The sequence below is a fragment of the Cololabis saira genome, chromosome 7, assembly GCF_033807715.1.
Source record: "Cololabis saira isolate AMF1-May2022 chromosome 7, fColSai1.1, whole genome shotgun sequence".
Lineage (NCBI taxonomy): Eukaryota > Metazoa > Chordata > Actinopteri > Beloniformes > Belonidae > Cololabis > Cololabis saira.
The window spans coordinates 27,406,482-27,429,550 of NC_084593.1; the positions used below are offsets into that span (position 1 = coordinate 27,406,482).

A 23,069-nucleotide genomic window follows, 5' to 3' on the forward strand; every position below is an offset into this window, starting at 1 on the left:
ACACAGAAGAACAGACTGAAATTGAAGCCCTGGGTTTTTAACAAGCTGCTGTGTGATGGAAGACTTACACATTCATTACTTCAGCATTCACATCTTTACTCCAGAAATTTAACAATCTGGCCCAGTTCAACACATGACTTGCAACAAGATTGCACATAAAACAGACGATGTCTGTGCTTGAACTACATGAGACAAATAAGTTTGAAAATAAAATCACCAGTGAAATGTATTATTTTAGTGTGTGGTAGACAGTGTAAACTAACACCAAGCGCTCCACTACGTTAAGTAGTGCAAAGCTATAAACCACAACTATACTGATACATGCATCTCACTTGGTTGGACAAACATTGACATAACTCAAAGGTTTCACACTTTGACATCCATTTAAAGCCACTATAATCCAGCAGCTATTACTGAAGCTTGGGGAGCACTTTAGATTTTCTGCTCATTGGAAGCTGACACCTGCACGTCCTCAAAACAACCCTTCTATGTTACTCTGACCCAACTGGTGTTTGACATGCAAACAAAACACCTCTCCATGTCAATGTGAGAGCCAGTGTGTTACTGGAGACAACTGTGAAGCTCAGAGTCTCACCACTCAGCTTTCAGCTGAGCTGCAGTGAATATAGTGTGCAAAAGATCAAAGAAAGATACTGTATATATGGGCACGATCACAGTTTTGGGTCTTGATTTAGGACACCAATGTGCTCACAGACTTTAAAAAAAAAAGATCTGGTGACAAATGATTTCCTGGATTGAAAGCCTTTATAATTAAACACATCCAAAAGCTGAGCTGCATGGTCCTACTGATATTACTGTGCCAAGATTAAATGGTGTCAAGTTTAAGAGCTTGGCATTTGCTACAGCAAATACCAGGGTGGGGGCAGTGGGTTTGCACCACAAAACAGAATGCCTCTGCAAGTAGACATGTTAAGTGACAGAAGTCCTTCGTCACTTCACACACAAGCATGTTACACACTGCAAAATCTTGTCTAAGAAAAGATCTTTATTTAAAAAAAAAAAAAAAACAGTATTACCAGTTACATACTTCACTGGAAAAGCAAAGTCTCAGAGCCAAGGCAGGTATGAATGGTACATAATTTTACATGGACAGGCAACAGTACAAATATACTATGTGTGAAGAGTTTAAAAATGAGAAGAAAAAAAAAGGATTGGTCTCTTTGCGTTTAAAAACTTAGCTGTAAAAGGATTAAAAACTGGAACAAATTGCATAAATGTTCTTACCCACATACAAATCCCAAAATAAAATACAAAGCAGACACAAAAAAGGGAAGCAAAATACACAAGTAAAAAAAAGAAAAAAAAAGGGGGTCAAAGGGACCAAAATGTGCTTTTTCTGTCTACCTCCCAATTTAAATTAAACATCTCTCTCCCATGCATGTCTGAAAACAAGTCTCCTCCGAGTGAAAACACCTCAACTGCCTTTTAAAAAATATTTTTTTGAGGGGCAAAGCTGCAAACTGAATGTAGACGTGCTGGTACAGCTGGTTGGAAGAATAATTCAGTCTTTAAAAGAGAGGATAACACCTACAAATCATTATCCTGTTCCTTTGACGGAGGAAAAAAAACAAAACAGAATGAATAGTGGATTTTTGACAGCAAAGATAGGAATAGCTCGATAGTAGTGGTTTACATAGTGTTTGCACAAACTTTCACTTCTCAGTACCAGGTTTAACTCGTACTGGGCAGGTTGACCAAATCTAGACAAAAGCCAAGACAATGTAACAGAAACTCGTTTTTCCACTACGGTAGTTAAAATGAAACTATAAAAACTTAAGAGGCAGCAGGAACATAAAACTCTCAGGAAAAATGTAAAAAGAAAAAAAAAAAACATCACAGGAAGGGGGGGCACTCACAACGAGATATCATTAATTAAACAATCAAAATGTGGTCTTGTGTCTGGTCTGTGCAAAGACACACTTGAGAACAAAAGAAGTCCATAGTCATTTTCAACGCACACAAACACACAGCCACAGGTTTAGCGTTTGACAAATATACACACACACCCATCTTTTCAGGTCGTGTACTTTATCCCAACAGAGAGAAAATAACTCTAGACAGGAAAATAAATCCTGCATAAACATTCTCCATCTACAAGGCAGTCTGCCGATACATCCAACCTCCTAACATTCCCAGTAATAGGGACAATTTAAATTAAATGAACCAAAACTAATGCAGTCATCCCATTTTCTTTTTATATACAGTATATACCCTACACAGACATCTAAATACAAATTCATCAGGATGTGGGTGTTGGCAGCAACATGTCACCATGACAACGTATTACTTTTAGAAGGAGCAAGAAAAAATAAAGAAAAAAAATAAAATAAAAGCAAGCAGGGTGACAAAACCAGAAATAAATGATTGTCAAAGTTGATTGCCTTTACAGAAGAGAATCATAACTTATACATAAAAAAAAAAAGTTTTAAAAGGAACGTATTTCTGCTGCTACAGTTGAATGAATTAAGTGGTGTGTATGTGTGTGGCACGAAACTTCTAGCATGTGACACAACCACTTTCTTTGGATACTAACCCTCAATCTTTTGATCCCATCTGTAGTGATGGAAAGGATGAAAGGAGGTTGAGAGGGAAGAGGAGACAGGCGGAGGCTGTGTCGGGGTCTTCTCTCCTCAGTAGCAGTGGTAGGGCAGGGACGGCCCGGTCTGGGTGATGCACACTATCAGTTTTTCTAGATGAACAAAGCAAAACACTGATTACAGACGGATTTAAAAAAAAAAAAAAATAAATCTATATAATTAACACATAACAAAACCAGAAAAAAATAAATGGTATAAGTATGGCACGCTGTACACAATGGCCAATCTTCAAAAACATTAACATTGACCAAAAGGTATTATTTAAATCGACATCAGATTCTATCGTAACTCGCTGTAAGACAAGTTACAGTTACTTGTGAGACAAGTAAAGGCTCTGGCTATGCAGATGAGGAAGAACTTTTTATAACTTTGTGGACGCTTGTCTACTGTTAACAACTACCGCAATCTCCGTCACCATGGCTGCTAAAGGTTTACAACAATAATCCCAACACAATCGCTGCATTTAACATCCAATGCTTCATATCAAAGTCTTTTCTTAGTTTTATAAACACTATAGTAATAGCACTTCTGTGTCAATGCTTTTTAACATTTAGTTTGATGCATAATGATCTGGAATAACTTCGAAAGTTGCAAAAATGACCCCAGAAAATAGCTCAAGTGTCTGCCCCAAACACAAATCTGTAAGAAGTTTAGCAAATGACATGAAAACTCAAACAAGTCAAATCTTCCATTCTGGGACTGACATTGTTGTACTTCCCTGCACAACCACAAGAGGGCGCACTCAGATACCACAGCAAAAGGTATGAAGCAACGAAGCGAGCTTCCACCAAAAAGACTGATGCCAATTTTAACACAGTGAAAGTTTGTGTGGCTGCAAGCAGATAACCGTGCTCTCGTTCAATTTTTGACGACTGAGTGAACATGAAATGTCCATGTTTCCTATAAGCAACCTACAAGGTGTTGAAACAACCATTTATCATTTCACCTGTTCATGTGCAAATTTTCATAAGAATTAGGCTGCAGGATCTTGAACTGCACAATATTCTGCTGAGCATGTATTGTTCACTCAAGTAAAAAACAAAACCAAAAAACCCATAACCCTGAAACTACTTTGAGACTTAGTAAAGACGGCACTAAATGTGTCCGTACAAACATTTATTTACATATATACACACATATATATGTAGGCGTTGACAAGACGTCAAAGTTCTGGTAATGGGACAACTCCACTACACGAACAAGAGCCAATATTCTGAGGATATAAATCTTTATAACCCTAGGTAACAAACGATGCACAAGGAGCACCTTGCAGCATACTATACCAGCACATACAGGACAAAGCATCAGCACAACAGACCTCTGCCTGTGTTTCAGTACAACACCATGGACATGGACCGGGTTTCACTGAGGGTCTGAAGTTATAAGAGACAAAACGGACACAGCTCATAGAGTCCATGCAGGATTAGAGGTCAGTTGGACATACCATGCTGTTACATGCAGAAAAGGGTAGAGGGGAGGGGCTAGGGGCTAACCATCATAGGAGTCCAACAGCGGCAAGGAGCCCTTTCTGCCCCCATACACCCCTCGCTGAGAGACAACCAGAGAAAGAGAAGAAGAATGTGGACAAGAAGCAAATGTGAGAAAAGAAAAGCATCAGTAATTGTCAGGCTCAAAGGTTACAGTGAGGAAATATTTGCAGCTGTGCAGGAGGTTAGGGGCAAGTGCAGGTAGAATCGCAACCGTGAAAGGGTGGAACAGCAGTTTAAGGTACCGGTAAAGTGTCTGTGGTCTCATCCAGAGTGTGCCTCCTCTCCCTCTGGTCCAGTGTAGAGTAGGCCTCTGAGAAGAAAAGAAAAAAGAATATTTCATCAGCAACCTTATCCCCTTTCTGCTAATGATTTTATCAATAAAAGACCATAAAAGAAATAAAAATGAACCAACCAGGTCCAAGGTCGTTCAGTGGAATCATGTCCCTCTTCTCCCCTGAGATCATTGAGTAGGATAAACAAATAAAAAAAAAAATGAATCACAAGTCATCCTTGTTCTTCAGAAACCTGAGACCTAAATGTTCAAATGTTTGATTCATAAATTAGTTCTGCCGCTGACCTCTGTCCAGCAGCGGTGTGGTGCTGTCTTCGTAGGTGCCGTTAGCTCTGCTGCTCGGGCCATTGGTGGTGTTGCTGCTGGGGTTTAGGTTGACCATGAAGTCCGTCTTCTTCCAGCCATCCTTCTCAAGAGGCTTCCGCAGCTCCTTGTGAGCCCAGACGAGCTGCAGCACCTGACCTGCTCCCCGCACCTCCCGATCAGAGCGCTTGCTGCAAGACACAGTCATCCATTAATCATTCTTCAAAGCAGCATTCATGCAAGTGGCTCCAATATCCCAGAAGGTGAACTACCCCGTTCATGATTATTCACAAATTCATGTTCAGGGTAATTTTCATCTATTTTTTTCCAAGAGTGGCTAAAAATCAGGAACAAACGTAGGGCTGGGCGATTTTGGACAAAAATAAAATCCAGATTTTTTTCTCTGAAAACCCGATTTTCGATTTTGATTTTTTTGGTAAAACTACAAAAGACAATGGAATAAACAGTTTCAAATATTTTATCTTTATTTTTAAAGAAAAATAGCAAACACATTTCTCTATTGGGAATGAAGTGCAATTGAAAGATACTGTAAATCCTCCTTGGGTTTAGTAAAGTGACAACATTTACAATTTTCTTGAGCAAACAAAGATGACTAGACAAGCTCTGTCTGTAATGCAGCCAGCTGCAAAAAAGGAAAATCGATTTTCCGATTTTCCTTTTTTTAAACATCGATTGTGATTAATAAATCCGATTTAGATTTAAAATCGATTAATTGCACAGCCCTAAACAAAAGTAAGCACAATGAAATTAAAAAAAAACACCACTTGCCCATCTTTGTTGATGAGCACCAGCCTCTCGATGCCTTGTGAGGCTCGCAGGGTCTTTGCTGCCTCCACATTTTGGCCCAGCACCTCAGCCAGCGTGCTCAGAACTGACACCACCGTCTCCTCTGACAGGGTGCGCCCAGACTGACTCTGGCCTCCCGGCAGGTTGGCCACAAGATGAGGCACTGCGTGCAAACCTACCGGAGATACAGGGTGGATTGAGATGGGCAAATAAAAAAACTAAACAAAAGGAAGACACATGAGACACGTTCTTGGGTAGGAGCTTCATCTTACCTAGCAGATCGGCGTTACGGTTGTCTATAGCGAGGTTCCGCAAAGCTCCAGACATTGCTCGAACCACACGATCGTTACCATGAGACAGTAGTTCTGCCATCATGGGCAGACCCTTCTCCAGACGCACCGTGGCTCTAATATACCGACCGTACTGAAAAACAGACACACAGGCAAACAGTTTTATGGCAACAGAAAGGCAGAGCAACAAATCCTGTAGTAGGGTCAATATCAAGAAGTTAGGAAAGTTCAAATTTTGATCAAAACTGGGCATTTTACCGTCCATATTAAATTTGATAGGGAGAAAAAATAAAGTACTAACAGTCCATCGGCCAGCACACAAGTTCTGGACGGCACCGGCCACAGCCTCAAGCACCGACGGGTTCTTGCTCTCTTTGAGCAGTGATGTGTAAACACGAACCACCTCTGGCTGGTACAAGAGCTCATAACCTGATGACAACAGAAAGAGAAGGATAAATATATGTGAAAATATACATTTTCCTTTTACTAGTAATAAAATTAAAGAGGCTAATTTTAAATTTATTCACAAACTTTATTTAACTGCAATTAAAACGCACAAAATTTCAAAGGATATCTCTTCAAAATTTAAAAGAATCGATGGAACATTTGTACATATGTTTTGGGAATGTGATCTTTTAATAAGTTTCTGGAAATCAATTCAGTATTAGAAATTAATTTTGAGTTAAGCTCCAATTTGTATTTATTAAATGACACACTGGATCTTCAGTTAGACCGGAAAAAAAGCAGGATATTAATTATGATCACATACTTCGCTAAGAAATGCATACTTTTACTTTGGAAAGATGATTCCCCTCCAACTTTCAAGTTTTTTTTTGATCAAATTTCAGTTTTTTTACCATTGGAAAAATTAACTTTAGAAAAATACAACCGTGCTCATATTTTTCAAGAATTTTGGTTCCCATTATTCTCAAAACTGGATAATTTTTCCAAAGGGGACCAATGAGCATCTTTATTTTCGAACTTGTGCTTTATATGTATGTATGTATATATGGGTATATATATATATATAGTTTGATATCGCTGTTGCTGCCATTATATATATATTTTTTTTTTTTTTTTTTTTTAAATATTTATTTAATTTTGTTCTCCCTTAATGTATGTTTTTTTTTTTATTCCCCTAGGGTAATTATGGGGAGGGTAGGAATGTGGGTATAATAGAAATCATGCATGTGAAAATGTGAATTGTGAAAATTATTGTGAAATAAAAAGATATTAAAAAAAAAAAAGAAAGAGAAGGATGGAGATTTATGTATTTGGGGTTCTATTGGTCAGCGATTCATTATGCGTTACATGTTCACTGATAAAAATGTGTCTGACCCTACTCCATCGCAGTACTCGTGGCGTGCTGTCCTGTATGTTTTCCAGATTTTGCTGCTCTAACACACCTGATTCAAACGAATGGATCACTATCACGCCCGTGCAGACCCTGGCAACATGCTGATGGTGAAGATTCATTTGAATCAGGTGTGTTAGAGCATGGAAACATCAAACATGCAGGGCTGCACCCCGCATGGACGGGAATTAAGAAACGCTGGCCTATGGAAACATTTCCACTCTGCCTTTCCTTGGCAAACCAAACAAATCGAAAGCAGTTATCCAATACCAAGCCTGTCGAACTGGAGTCCAGGACTCAGACTCGGGTCCAACTCAAGCCTAATTTTAAAGACTCAACTTGAACATCGTTGACTTAAGTGAATTAAGGCTACTCAGACATGTATATCAGCGTTATGTCAGCTGATTTTATACTGTTTTGTGAAACATGTTAAAATTATTTGTGTGTAATCACCCGACAGCTGTCACTTGGACTGAACTCTTATTTATTGTTCCCTTAAATGACTCAGACTTGAACATTGGGGACTTGAGAATCAAAACTGGGTGACTTGACTACAAGACTGTCTAGTAGAGGACAAGAGTAGAGTTCAACTGTTAAGTTACTCTGGTTGCTCCAACTCCATCCAGATAGATTTTATTTTCTTTTTAATCAACTAGGAGTGCTCTGGAGATTCAAGATCAATTTGTAGTTATACAATTAATTCATTTCAAAACTGCCTCAAGGTAATGAAAGAAGAGAAAGTAGAAGTTTGGTAGTCACCAACAGTTAAGATGTATGAAACAGTAATATGAAAAACAAAAACAATCATATTTTGAGTTTTCACTTTAGAAAGTTTTGCGTATTGAACTAGATTTCATCATTTCAAGGTGCGACAGTAAGAGAGGAAAACATACCTTTGGCAGGTATTGTCCTCTTTGGAATATCCACCTGATCCCCACTTCCATCATCTCCATCCTTTCTTCCTGCAATTGTTTAAAAAAAGAAAAGACAAGTAAGAACCTAAAACGTTTGAGAAGATAAACAAAAACAAATGATGCATTAGGTGAGATGATCATTCCAATATCCTCAGTTTTCACTCGTTTTTGAAATGTGACCATGCAACAAGTGGAACAAGCACCATCAGCATGCAGCCGTTTCTGTGACTTCATATCATCATGCCGGTGTGCTGCGCGCGACTTCAACAGTAAACATTCTTGCTTTTCACTGTGTGTTAGTAAAAATGAGTGATGACGGTGGTTTTAAATGTTCATGAGAACACCAAAGAGGAAACTCTTACCTTTGGAAAACCACTCATCTAAACACAGCAGAGAGAAATGGACAAGATAAAGGAGGGAAGAAGAGGGAAACAGTGGTAGAGTGTGAAAAACAGCGACAGGAGCATCTGCCACCAGCAAGCTCAAACCAACCAGCAACAGCCTCTCATCACCAAAACTGTCAGACACAGTGGATCTCCTGGAGAGGAGCTGGACAACACTGACCTTTTCCCTTTCGGGTGCCAAAGCAGCCTCCTTTGTTGGATGGGGCCGGGCCCTGGTTGACGGGTGCAGTCTCCATGAAGCGCTCACTGCCAGGGATTTCACGGTGAACCTGATACGACAGGTTCCTTAGAAGACAGACACAATTCTCCACCAACTGCAGGGAAAGGGGATAAAAAAAAAGATTCATGAGCCAAAGAGGAAATATATCTTGTGTTAAAAGTCATAACCGGCTCCATTAAATAGTTACCTTATTATCCACGTCTTTGCGGTTGATCTGTGACTGGACAACGTACATGAGCGAGTCTACCAGCCCCGTGCACTCTCTCAGCTTTCGTCTGGCCTCACTGCGCTCTGAACTCACATTCCTGTTGGAGGAGAGGAAAGTTAAGCACATAATTGTATGTTCTTTTCTTGAAAATAAGGACTCTCCGCCTCCATTTTTAAAATCGACTCTGCTCTCCATCAACGCATCCCTCACATACCTAAGGCAACCAGCAGTGTTGGTCAAGGCGGTCTCCCACTCCAGATGTCGTGGTTTGCAACTTTCTTCTCCTCCGCTGCTCCCTCGCTCCCAGCCCGAGTGAGGAACGACCACCTCGTCGGCCAGGGCATGCAGAGCGTGGTCTACAATCTCCATCTTCACCGAATCATGGGACGAGAGGTTCCACAAGGTTCCTGGTGGGATAAATAATGTTACTTTCAACACAATTAAACTTAGCTCAGTAAATTGTTTAAAAAGAAATACACACATAACCACCACCATTTTTTGGTTCTGCGAGTATTTGGATATTTATTTGTGTAACTTTTTTTGCAAAAGTATTTACTGAGGCCAAAGGATTACCCAAGCAGCAATACAACAACTGGTAATAGGGGAGTTTTTACCTGCCATTGTTTATGTTATGTTTATGCAATAGTTGCTCGGGGGTCATGTTCTGGGTCTCTGGAAAGCGCCTAGAGTAGGGCTGTTCGATTTTGCCCAAAAATAAAATCTCGATTTTTTTCTCTCAAAATCCGATTTTCGATTACGATTATTTTGTGAATTGACAAAAGGCAAAGAAATGATTTCAAATATGCCGTTTTTTTATTGAACATTTTCCCCATTGGGCTTTAAGTGCAAACTTTGCTCTTATTAAACCAAAAATGAATGAATAAAGTGCAAAACTCTGTAAAATAAGTTGAAAAAAAGTTTAAAAAAATAAAATATAAAGTTTTATCTCTGAAAAAAAAAAAAAAAAAAAAAAAATCAGCAAATCAGCACTTGCAAACATACAGTAAGTTATATTTCCAATTAAATAAAACAAGACATTTTCTAATTAAACTAAACTGGGTCTTCGCATGCCAAATAATAATGCAACCCATGAAGGAGGTAGAGGTGTGTAATGTCAGTCATTACATTTGCAAGTTTTTTGCAAGGAACACGAGCCGGTCTACGATTTTACGATTTTCACATCGTTCTAATTACATAATCGCGATTACGATTTAAAATCGATTAATCGAACAGCCCTAGCCTAGAGACAACGTCTGTTGTAATAGACGCTATATAAATAAAATTGAATTGAATGAATACCTGTGATGATGTCAGTAAGGTCTTGGTCGTGAGTTCTCCTGAGTAACCTGACCAGAGCAGGTACTCCATCACAGTTCTTAATTGCAATCTTGTTGTCATGGTCTCGTCCGTAGGAAATGTTCTTCAGTGCTCCACAGGCTGAGTGATGAACCTCCTTGCCCGGGTGATCCAATAGTGACACCAACGCAGGGATGCCCTTCAGTCGACGCACTTCTGACTTCACCTGGAAACAAAATTAGCATGCTTTACGTTAACCCAAATACTTATGCGCGTATGTATGTGTATTTTATATTATACATATAGAAGATTGCTTCACCTTGTCATTTTTGAAGGTGAGGTGCTGGAGGAAGGCGGCAGCATTGGTCTTGACAGGGTCCAGGCGGTAGTTTAACATGGCAATCACCTCTGGTAGCTCTGGCTGTCTCCATGAACCAGGAGGGGCCTTTCTCAATGTACTGTCCAGTGAAGCCATGCTTCCCCTCTCCATCGTCATGGGAACACCCCACGTATAAGGATCACCTCCTCCCATGTCGCCATCCAAAGTGTCCTCACAGCTCCTGCAAGTCACAGGTGGTGTTTAGAGCAATGTTTGTGAAGAGAATCTTTAGTGAGAGGTAATATATTCTACACCAAGTGCACAAAAGTACATGTTTACCTGAGTCTGCGTCTGTCCATACCCCCAGGGCCCGGCCCCAAGCGTGGCATGGTACCATAGCCTCCAGGATGCATAGGTGGAGGTCCCATCCCATAATCATCATATCCCACGCTGCGCTGATCATCGTCCATACCATAGTGGCCGTGGCCATACCGCATCTCCATTGCTGAGCCCATGGCCCTCATCCCCCGCCCCACCTGAGGCTGCGCGGCGTACGGGTCGAGCTGCTGTCGGCTCGGTGCCCGGTAACCAGAGTCCAGAGTTCTGTAGCCATCGACCGGCCTGAACAAGGACAACAATGGAAGTCAGTGACGTTCAGTTCAGTCTTTAAAATACACTTCCCTTCAGACCGACATGCTGATGTTAACAGACATGTCGTGTAGTTACACAATGCTGTCTCTCACCAGAAATAATAAAAAAAAACCTACTGTGCTATTAATGACCTCAACTATGTAAAAATCTTTCATTCGTCTGAAATCTATTTAAAATCAAACGTTATTTGCGTAGCTCTTTAAATACAAATTCTGCAACACAAAGGGCTTTACATAAAAATGAACATCATTTGCCTGATATTAAAAGACTCTCCATATAAAAGCAGCAGAAATAGAAAAAATAAATAAATTAGGAAATTAAACTTAAGCTATTCTTGACCACAACATCAGCTGAATCTTGTAAGAACTGAGAAACCCCTTTAATGGGGGAGAAAAAAAAAAAAAAAAAAGGAACTTGCTCAGCAGTTTGAAGCAAAGCTGTTATTACTGGCAACAACTGTAGATTAAACTCAGACTTTCTGGTATAAGTGGTTAAAAATATGCCTCCTTCGTTTAAAGTCTTGAGTTTATTTGCAACTACGATGCAAACCTGACAAATGAATAACATTAAGACGAGCTGTCCCCAATAGGGCTGTTCGATTTTGCCCAAAAATAAAATCTCGATTTTTTTCTCTCAAAATCCGATTTTCGATTAAGATTATTTTGTGAATTGACAAAAGGCAAAGAAATGATTTCAAATATGCTGTTTTTTTATTGAACATTTGCCCCATTGGGCTTTAAGTGCAAACTTTGCTCTTATTAAACCAAAAATTAATGAATAAAGTGCAAAACTCTGTAAAAATAAGTTGAAAAAAGATTTAAAAAATATAATAAAATATAAAGTTTTATCTCTGAAAAAAAAAAAAAAAATCAGCAAATCAGCACTTGCAAACATACAGTAAGTTATATTTCCAATTAAATAAAACAAGACATTTTGTAATTAAACTAAACTGGGTCTTTGCATGCTAAATAATAATGCAACCCATGAAGGAGGTAGAGGTGTGTAATGTCAGTCATTACATTTGCTATTCACATTTGCAAGTTTTTTGCAAGGAACACGAGCCGGTCTACCGCATCTGGCTTGAGGGATGCCCGGTGGCACGTTACAACGCCCCCTCCTACACTAAAGAGACTCTCCCATGGGGCACTTGTCGCAGGTATTGAGAGGTATTTCCATCAATCATTAATATGGTATCAATCGTTAATATGTGTGCAGACAAGGTAAAAAAAAAATAAAAATAAAAAAAAAAAAAGTGAAAAATCGATTTTACGATTTTCACGTTTTAACATCGTTCTAATTACATAATCGCGATTACGATTTAAAATCGATTAATCGAACAGCCCTAGTCCCCAATAACAATAAAAAAAAACCAACACTTTTCCTCTCAACTCTCTGCTCTCTACCTGTAGCGCTCATCCATGTGCGAGCCCCTGCTCAGGCTTGTGTACGCCTCCGACGGTGGACCGCCTCTGTAGTCATCGTATCCTCCTACAGGCCCATAGTGGTAGTTCCTGGGAACTGTCGCAGTGGGGTAGTCGCCTATGCCAGTCTGCCTGTAAGGACGGTCCAGTGTGGCGCTGTACATTCCCATACCGGGCACGGCCATGCCTCCATCAATGGACAAGGACTCAGTGGGGAGAACTGTGCGCGAAATTGGTTTCTTCATCTAACAGTGAAACGAGAAAAATGCATTGAAACAATTATGACCGCATTCAAATCTTAATATTATTTGGAAATGAAACAGGGAAGTATGTTGTATGACTGTACCCCATTATCCATCCGCCGTGCGGTTCCGTCCTCCGAGAAGACTGAGCGTACGTCCTGGGAGTCATCCTCTGGCGTGTAGCTCTCATCTAGAGCGCCGTGTGCGGGGTCCACCATCCTGTACTTTAGTAAAGATACCACACATGTAAACTACACAAGCACCACAACAAGAGAAATCATAGTCTTAATAAAGTCAACAACACTCAGTACTCCATATTAATCCCTGAAGGGAAACTATATAAGAAACACATACCTGTGTGCCGTTGATGTATGAATCGGTTAACTTCAGACGTTCTATGTCTGCATCCCCTAAACGCCCGTTCTGTGGAAGAAGAAAAAAAAAATAAAAAATAAGACCGCAAGGAGAAAATCTAAAAATGTTCCATAGTCATACAAGCTGAATGAAAGATATACACGTCGAAGTTGAAGGTGTGTCTCCAAATAGACAGCACACTGATGATATTACCGCTACTGAAAAACATTTAGTGCCAATCAAAATCATCTTCACGCATTTACGGTCAGTGAATCACCATCAGAGACAGGAGGAGGATATTCTGGAAAGCAGCCAGTCAGTCGGTCTCACGCCCTGCTTCCTCCTCCACTAAGCGCTTGTGCAACCAGTGACTCTCCCTGTGCAGACACCGACATCACCCTGAACCCAATCATTTTAATGCAATCCAACCGCCCTCAATATTACTAACAGCATCATGTGAACATTGGTAGACCACTTCACAAATCTACGTAGTAGTTCCACCACCCACACTTCCAGTTTCCGTGATACTGTCCTTGTGACAAAGAAACATCTTTTTAAAACACTGCCGTCAAAATTCTGTGCTGTACCCCCCCCCCCCCCCCCAAAGGACATTATACCGCACTTTTTCTGCAAACAAGGAAGAAGCTCTTATCAAAAAATAAAATAAAGGAAGTTCAGCCAGTGGTTTATACCAAGGGCTCACTTCCTTGACAAAAACTATCCTTTCCCATACTTTCACCATATTTACAAAGAACTCAAACATGCTTCAAAAACCATGCCCGACTTTGCCATATGACACCATGAATGCCTAGTACTGACAATATTTCTGCATATAAAAACGTGGACACGGCCCTGACACGTATGCATATCTCAACCTTCATCCTAAGGATTCAGAACAGACTAAACCGAAGATCTGCTCTATATCAGCAAGCCCTTAAAAGGGAAAATCATTCAGAGAAAGATTCAAGTGCCTCATTTCAAAAGATAAGTTGTGTAAAAGATTTACAAAAATGTCAATTTTTTTTTTTTTTTTTTTTTTTACGCACACCAAAGTTTGGCAAAAGAACAAGTGGTTGAGACTCCACAAATTAATAAAAAGGCAACATTACATCTTGCCTAGGCAAATATTTAATCAGTAAACAAAAACATCTGAGTGGGAATATTCAAACTTTCACAACAGCCAAACTGATCTCAGACCAGGAAATAGATCCAATCACAACAAGTGAGAATGCCCATTTCTCATTAAAAAACAAAAACATACAAAAAAGTGAAATACCGCAAAGATAATTTGCCAATGAAACACTAGGTCTGCTTTTCAGTTTGTCTATTGGCAGATGGACTCTATAAAGACAACTACTGGCACCTCAACTGCACATATACCTTTTTATTCTCTTCAGTATTAATTGACGCATAAATTAAGAAAATTAAACATTCAAATGATATTGAAAAAACAAAAACACAAAATAAAAGAATGAAAACCCATTTGATTTTGCTTCACTGTTACATAAAATACATTACATAAAGAAATGATGAATATTCCAGAAAAAAAAAAGGTTACAAATCTTTACAACCAAATACATTGTGGTACTTAAGAGATTACGATTAAAAATGCGGATAAGTCTTATGATGCAGGTCTATGTGACACATGCACAAGAGATGACCTCATTCCATCAACTGACATGCTGGAGCAGAGAGGAAGTAAGTGAATCTCCGTAACCGGAGTCAACAAAAGGTGTATTCACACGTGTCAGAGTGTATCTGATGAACGACAGGATGCTGCTCAAAGTGCGTGATGATAATGCATGTTAACAGCATTGGAATGAGATGCGCACATGCACTGGTATTTTTGCAGATCGAGGCTGAAGGAGATGGACAGAACAAGTGAAGAAAGACATTCAATGCCGCAGCTGCCAAACACGGACGCAAACTTGCTGAGCTCCAGTGAAGAGGAGGGAATGGAGGAGAGGAGGGATGAACGGACGATGGATTTATGGCTTGTCAGATGGAGAAAATTATACATGAATTCAGTGGAAGGGGGTATGATGGGGATAAGAATGCACCATGAAATGGAGCGGGGAAAGGCAAGAAAAAAAAAAAAAAAGGAGGGGGACTTTAGATGCCTAAGAGAGACTTGTGACAAGGCTGTTGGGGTTATTTGGGGCGCGTTACCTGTATGTGAGGGAGGGGGTGACCCAGGGCCGAGGGGCTGGTGGCGGGGAGACCCACTCTCCTCCTCTCCTCCTCCAGCGCCCGGGTCAGCTGTTCAAACTGCACCTCCTGCTCTCTGACCGACTCCAGCAGAGCCGCTGCGCTCTCACACTGCTCCATACACACTACCCAGCCCCAGGGGGAGAGAGGGGGCGTTACACACATCCATACAGATGTAAACACACTACAGCAGAGGGAGTGGGCGGCTAATAAAAACAGACACTCCAAACGAGTAGAAAACAATCCAGCAGGTCAGGACTTTTGGAGCTAAAACCGGAGTTATTTAATCCCATCTAATTCATCAACTGACTGTTTGGTGACCGAGGCTGAGAGGCGATCTTGGAATGCTGCTGGTATCTGCATTGCACAAGAGTCAATCTTGCTTTTTTCCTCATTGAAAGAACAGGAGTCGCTGCTGCAAAAAGACATTTGCAGTTAAAGCTGGGTCAGAAGAGCGCTAAAGTATTGCAGGATTTTTGGACAATTTTAAATCTTTGATAGGTCTGACATACTTGCATCACTGAACTGTGTGCAACAGTGAAATAATTAAGATCAAGGGTTTTAAATGAAAAGAAAATGCAGCAAAGCAAAAATGTCAATCACAGTGGAGGTGGACTGCAGTGATGGACAGAGCTGGAGTCCTTTTACGCTGTACAGTGTTGATCACAAAAACTGCAAAGCATTTGTCAACATCAAATTTCTCTCTGCAAACAGCTCAGTAAAGTAACATTTGATGCATGCGTGACAGTGTCCTGTGGGCTGCTGACCCTTATTAGGTCGCCGCAAGAGGAAGTAAAAAAGAAAACAGAACATGCAAACTACTTTTTTCAGAAAAACGACCACCACAAAAGTACAAATAATGTCTGCCCAACTTTCCACTTGGTCTTATCAGAGTTTAGAAAGTGATGTTACTTTGGCCGCACTTTTTGTGATCTGCATTCATGTGAGCAGCATTATTTACAATGGTAAGAACATTTTTAAACACTTTATACTTTTATTAGTTCTGAACACAACAAATCTTCACAATATGAGAGGAACTACATACTTCACAATTTAAGCACAACATGAAAGTGGAAAAAAAAAAAGAAAAAAGTCTCAAAGGTCAGTTCAGAGAAGACAAAAAAAATACACACCTTCACCTGTGGCCGTGGTTTGGTGGAAGAGGTGAGAGATTACGCCACAAATTAGAAATGGTGCTCTATTTGTTCATGTGTAGAAGACCACTGAACCACCAAGCCCAGAAACAAGGGAGAATGGACTGCAGAGAAAACAAGAGAGGAGGAGGGGAGAGAACAACAAGGATAGAGGTAGAAATATTTCAGTAAAAACAGCTCAGTTGGAGAAACAGCAACATAGCGAAAACACCACACATGTGTGTCAGAGCTGTGTTTGCACTGCATGTAGAAAAAGCATGAGCAGAGAAACAGTAGCCCCAGCCTTTAGACACACCCTGTATTTACTCCACACTTGGCCTGTGTACAGTAGCTAGTTGTGGGAAGCTGACCAACCTGCAGGACATTCTGGGCCACAGAACCTCCACCGTCAGCATTAAGAGAAAACATTTGAGAGACAGGAACAGCCTCAAGATCGACATGCTCTATCCACTGTTTGTGTCTGCAGTTTAACCTTGGTTTTATCTCCCTCCTCAATATCCACTGTTATCCTGGCTCAGAGAAAAGCAGTGTTTTATAAGAGTCAAACAAGTAGACCATGGAGACTGGGGTCATCTTATCTACTGATACATGTTCTGCTGCAGCAACCTTGCTTTCTCATGAGCTCTGGCTTGAATGCTAAAAACCCAAAGTGTCGCCACGTACTTACCCACCTGCATGACCGGTTGGACTAGTAGGGGAGGGGCATCTGATTTCAGCCCCCCCCCCCCTCCTCCCGTGTCTGTCCAGCCTACATGCACAGGCACACTTCTTCAAATCAGGGGAGGGTGGAGAGGTTGGGCAACACACAGCAACCTGCATTTACACTTCAGGCAGCAGGTGTTTGTGCATTTAACAGGTAGATCTTAACAAGTGCAAACAGAGAGGGGCGAGCATGGGCATAATGAATTCAAGAAAAGGTGATGACTCATAGTTTCACCTGCATAAGATTATGCAAACCCTCCACAAAGGAAGAGAGCAGACATGATGATATCATTGACTGTTGTAATACAGTACAGATGCCACCAGTTGCATTTTTTTTTTTTACAGCAAAGTGAATCCTTAAAAAAAAAAAAAAAGTAGTCAGACGTGGACCTGTATGTAGAAATGATACAAGTGTTGTGCTGTAATTATGACGCACCTAAAAGAAAAATATATATTGAAGTACCGGTATGCCAATTATGGGGGACACGTAAAAAGAAAGTCTGATGGCCTGATAAAAAACAAGGAGACTATATAGATTTCTAGTGAAAAAGTAACTTCCAAGTAGGGCTGTTCGATTTTGCCCAAAAATAAAATCTCGATTTTTTTCTCTCAAAATCCGATTACGATTATTTTGTGAATTGACAAAAGGCAAAGAAATTATTTCAAATATGCAGTTTTTTTATTGAACATTTGCCCCATTGGGCTTTAAGTGCAAACTTTGCTATTATTAAACCAAAAATGAATGAATAAAGTGCAAAACTCTGTAAAATAAGTTGAAAAAAAGTTTTAAAAAATATAATAAAATATAAAATTTTATCTCCAAACCAAAAATGAATGAATAAAGTGCAAAACTCTGTAAAATAAGTTGAAAAAAAGTTTTAAAAAAAATAAAATATAAAGTTTTATCTCTGAAAAAAAATAAAATAAAAATTAAAAAAAATCAGCAAATCAGCAATTGCAAACATACAGAGGTATTTCCATCAATCATTAATATGTGTGCAGACAAGGTTAAAAAAAAAAAAAAAAAAAAAAAAAAGAAAAATCGATTTTACGAGTTTCACGTTTTAACATCGTTCTAATTACATAATCGCGATTACGATTTAAAATCGATTAATCGAACAGCCCTAATTTCAAGAACCAAAACCTGAATTTAAATGTTGGGTCCGGCTTGCAGGAAGACATGACGTCACACGCACACTCACCCAGAGTCATAGCCATCTACCTGAACAAAAACCCTGCTGTGCTGCCCCACATGACTATATATGGTCGCAGCCAGAACAAAATACCTCTACCACAGATTGAGATGAGCAGAGTGTAAGAACGGCAAACGTTAAATACAATGGAGACGCAACAACAAGAATGTCAAAAGCAAGCATGAAAATGGAGGAGGAGTGGTTGAGATAAGGTCAGGGTTGTTGAATTAAAGATAAAAGCTATCTCGCATTCCTAGCATTGTCTCAGGTCAATTCAGCTCAACAGTCCACCCACCGACTCACTGCAAAAAGGCCCTGGCAGGACACTGACTGAGTATGAGATCAATAATTATGGGGTCATTTTGTGACTGACAAACAACAACAAATAATAAATTAAAACCTCTCCTCACCTAACTAATTTAACTCATACTCTCATTAGCGAATATGCAAGGCTAAGTACTAACTTATCTGTTGGAAAGTGTAGTTGTGATTGTGTGTTTTGTATGTGAGAGACTGTGGTTTAACCACAAGCAGCAGGGAATTTGCAGCTGTCAGTCTGTGAGGTTGGTTGAGCAATAAGAAGTTTGTGCTACTGAGACCATACACAAGCATGAAAAGAGTTTGAGGACAAAAAGGACGCTTATTGGACACATGTGAGTGAGCATGTAGGCATGTCTAAGGGGGTTTAATTATGTTGCTCTTTACATACTAATGACTTCTCTCCTCCGCCCATCGCCCCCTCCACAGCTGTTAGTTTTGGCCTTGAAAGTCAGCGGCAAGTTTTGTCGAACAATGAAAAACAATCAATGTCGTCCCACGGCCACTCCCCTCCCCTTTCCCCTCTTACCCACTTCCCGAGAAACAGGATGTTATGGATTCGAGATCAGAGATGAGTAAAAGGACACAAAAGGCATTTTTGGCTTCACTTAAACCTTTTTCCACAACAAAGCCACTTGTACATAAACAGTGCACGCTTTAGGAGCACACAGTTTAATAAATCATTCAGCTATGGCCGCGTTCCTCCAGCAACGGTCTGACTGTGCATTGAAAATCACTGATGTTTGACAAGATTATTATACAACCACAAACCACTTCCCATTCTGCTATTATTGTTTTCTGTCTGCTCTTTTTTGTTCTGCTTTCATTAACTTTTAGCACCCTTCCATCACATCTTCAGTTTTACTTTCCCAGTTTAATATATTCTAACCACTTCATATATTTATGGTCCTGTTAAAAAAAAGTGTATTAAAAGGAGGAACCAAAAGAAAGAAAATAACAGTGCACAAGAGTAATCAAATGACCAATTAAGCAATAATTGATTAAAAAAAAACAACAACACATGACTGTATGAACTTTAGAGGTGAGGGAACAAGCGTGCACAGAAAGGCCTTACTCTGCTGATCTAAATATGCCAGTAACAAGAGTTCAAAACGACAAGCTTGTGCCTTCAGGTCAACAACATCTGATTTAACCCTGACACACCACGAGTCAGGTATCCCCGTCTGATTTTTCATCCATCAGTCAGCATGACACACTTAACCCTGTCAGAAGACATCTGCGATCATGTGCACATGGTACCTAACAATAAAGCCTCTGTCCACTAAATTAAAACTCTGCCTAGTCCTTAAAGCATCTACACCTGCGAAAGAGAGAAAAAAATCCCTCAGGAACAACTGATTCACAGTCAAAACGCACATCTGTTCACACACTTCCAGCTGACTGACATTGCAATTTGATGTAAAGTCACTGATGCCAAAGCTGAACATGGTTTTGTAATGGGATTGAAGCTTTACCCCTCTAATCCACTTACCTCTTTACACATACACACGTGATGTTAACATCCACACACATACAGACACACACTTGACTCTTTGCGGATTAACCCACAGACCTTACAATAGCAGACACTACTGCAGTCAGCGTTGGGAGCGTGTGTCAACAATCAAACAATGACTTTGAGTCAAGTCGCCAGGAAAGGCTGGCATGTTGTTATTAGTGGCGGCACCTGCAGCCCATCAGATCACCCAGAGCCAGCTCCACCTACAGTTCAAACAGACGCGACGTATAAACCTACCAGCACAGACCCAAAGCCCAAATGGAAGTCACTAAACCATTATTTACGCAGGAAAATCTAGTCTACCTGCTCGTGCTGAACCTGACAGTTATATCCCCACCCAAGCATATTCCCAACCAAACAAGCTCACACATGACCCACCCAACAGGTTTACAATGTGACAAACTGATAATCTCAGACTGTGTGTGTGTGTGTGTGTGTGTGTGTGGGGAGGGGGGGTCCATTACAGGTAAGTGTTATTGAGAACAGTCCATAGCCAACCAAAAAACTCCTTAAAAACTGCTGTAATGATGTATAAATCCAGTGTTTGATCCACTCTCAGCACCAAAGTGGGTCAGCAGACGAGCTGGGAAAACACAGGCTCGCAGCAACAAAAGGCATCGCTATGAAAGGACTTTTAAACAAAAGCCTGGCGTGATCGAGTCCACCAGTGGTCACATCCAGGTAAATGCCAAGCCAAAAAAGCCCAAATCGGCTCAGCAGCCGTCTGTCTGTCTGTCTGTCTGTCTGACCCGGGTTGTCCGTCCTGCGGCGTTAAGGCTGATTTATGGTTCCGCGTTACAAGGAACGCGGCGACGCGAACCGACGCGTAACCACGGCGTAGGCTCTGCGTCGCTGTAACGCGGGACCATAAATCAGGCGTTAGCATCACAATGACCCACGTAGCCGCCGACGCTAGCGCGGCTAGCAGCATTGTTCACACAATTGCCCCTTACGGTTAATTCAGCTGGGTTTCTTTCACTTTATACGGAGGCATCGATGGCTCTTTTGAGTTGCATTTGAATGTGTGGTAATAAAGGAGCGTGTGGGGCTCTGAACTCCCACCATAGCTGGGTTAGTGGAGCTGGTCTGGATCTGGGACCACTCCTTTGCCAACGCTGCAACCACATTATTGAAGGGGTTACGGAAATAGACGCAACACCCACATGCGCACACAAAATACGATGATATTAGTGAATTTGCTCACCTGCTCAGGGAAATCCCGCCCCGATAGCGTCCAGACTGCTGCGTTTTCTCGGTGTTTTGTGCCCTCAGTCTCCCCCCGACTTCCCCGTCTCCTGGCGTGTTAAAGAAGAAGCGACATCACCGAGTTTCCTGTGGGAGCGGGGCGGGATCAACGCGAGAGTTACGGTAAAAACGCGCAACGCGGAATGTCTGCATTTGCATCAGGTGTCAGTAAACGATGTTATCGAAGTTACTCATCGGTCTTGTGTAAAACACGCACCGACTTGTATGAACACGGAAAAAGACTACACTAGAAAAAAGCCCACTCAAACTATATCAAATGCCCCCCCCAAACAAAAGTCAGATTTTTTAGGACCCCACTAGTACTTTCGACCAGTACTCAAGTTGTAAAAAAAAAATTAGGGGGGATGGTGGATTTTATCATATGGGGACAGATAATTTGTGCTGATTACAAATAATATAATATATAACAAATAATAGCACTGACTAAAACACCTGCAGAAATACTGCAGGAATGACATAGCAGCAGTTAAATGCAGCCTTCTGTAAGCTTTAAATATCCACTGGGCTTACATCAAATACATCAAAACACAAAAATAAAAAACAGTTTTCTGAACTTCACAGGATAAGTAACATGGATCACTGCAAAAACTCAAAATCTTAACAAGAATATTTGTCTTATTTCTAGTTAAAATGTCTAATTTTAGTAAAAAAAATCTCATTACACTTAAAACAAGACTCATCACTGGAAAAAACAAAAATTTTCACCTGTTTCAAGTAGATTTTCACTTAAAATAAGCAGTAAAAATCTGCCAGTGGAACAAGATTTTTTTGCTTGTAGGATAAATCCCACTGGCAGATTTTCTACTTATTTCAAGTGAAAATTTACTTGAAACAGGTGAAAATTGTCAAATAAGTTATTTTTCTGGTGTTATTTTTCTGGTGATGACTCTAAATGTTGAAATAGCAGTAAAACCACATTCATTGATGAAATGACATAAGGGATGGAAAGGGGGGATGGCAGTTTTACAGGGGGGATGATTTGGACCGTTTTTATTTCAGGGGGGGATTCCATCCCCCCTCATCCCCCCTCAACTCGAGTACTGCTTTCGACATTTTATAAACATTCAGTGTCTCCACTTTGTTGGAGGAACTGTGGGTTGGTCAGTGATTATTCACATGTCTTCTGGGACTGTCCAGTACTGGAAAGGTTTTGGCGAGATGTAAAGGAGGAGATTGAAAATATACTGAACACTGTAATTCCTATGGATCCTTTGCTATTTGTACTGGGAATATTCCGAGACAATGTAACAAGTAGGGACAAGAGATATATGCTACGTATACTTTTGATGATTGCAAGTAAGACTGTACCTGTGAATTGGAAGAAGACACTCTCACCAACAAGAACTCAGTGGAAGATCAGACTGAAACAGATTTATGTTATGGAGCACATGACAGCTAAGCTGCAGATGAGAATGGACTTGTTCCTGCAAAGATGGACACCAGTGAAGGAGTATTTAAACATATAATCATTTAAGTGCTAACTTTAAAAATGTGACTGAAAAGCCCTCTGTCAAGGATTGTTAAAA

At 40.4% G+C, this 23,069-nt stretch overlaps 1 protein-coding gene across 8 annotated transcripts; it reads right to left on the minus strand.

Annotated features, from left to right (window-relative positions):
* Positions 1-986: 986 nt before the first annotated feature.
* On the minus strand, positions 987-21,612 carry LOC133447022 (catenin delta-1-like). 8 transcript variants are annotated; one of them, XM_061725403.1, is made up of 22 exons: positions 21,482-21,612; positions 16,525-16,649; positions 15,353-15,516; positions 13,184-13,252; positions 12,934-13,053; positions 12,570-12,832; positions 10,855-11,136; positions 10,516-10,756; positions 10,200-10,422; positions 9,115-9,307; positions 8,880-8,997; positions 8,633-8,786; positions 8,431-8,448; positions 8,048-8,116; positions 6,102-6,229; positions 5,783-5,933; positions 5,493-5,685; positions 4,686-4,894; positions 4,521-4,562; positions 4,351-4,418; positions 4,112-4,166; positions 987-2,710 (listed from the first exon to the last, which is right to left on the minus strand). In XM_061725403.1, the coding sequence occupies exons 3-22, from the start codon at positions 15,509-15,511 to the stop codon at positions 2,652-2,654; spliced, it is 2,814 nt and encodes a 937-aa protein (XP_061581387.1). In that variant the 5' UTR covers positions 15,512-15,516; positions 16,525-16,649; positions 21,482-21,612; the 3' UTR covers positions 987-2,651. The 8 variants fall into 8 exon arrangements, with proteins under 8 accessions (XP_061581387.1, XP_061581389.1, XP_061581394.1 ...); XM_061725405.1 differs by having other exon boundaries at positions 4,063-4,166; XM_061725410.1 differs by lacking the exon at positions 15,353-15,516 and having other exon boundaries at positions 12,934-13,048.
* Between the last annotated feature and the right edge of the window lie 1,457 nt (positions 21,613-23,069).

Bases quoted from the DNA above. Each gene is read 5' to 3' on its own strand.
- LOC133447022 (XM_061725403.1), bottom strand. From the start codon at position 15,511: ATGGAGCAGTGTGAGAGCGCAGCGGCTCTGCTGGAGTCGGTCAGAGAG. The intron at 4,895-5,492 runs GCAAGTGGTGTT...TGTGTCTTGCAG, and splicing joins GTGCTCATCAACAAAGATGG to CAAGCGCTCTGATCGGGAGG. The intron at 4,167-4,350 runs GTACCTTAAACT...GTTGTCTCTCAG, and splicing joins AGACCACAGACACTTTACCG to CGAGGGGTGTATGGGGGCAG.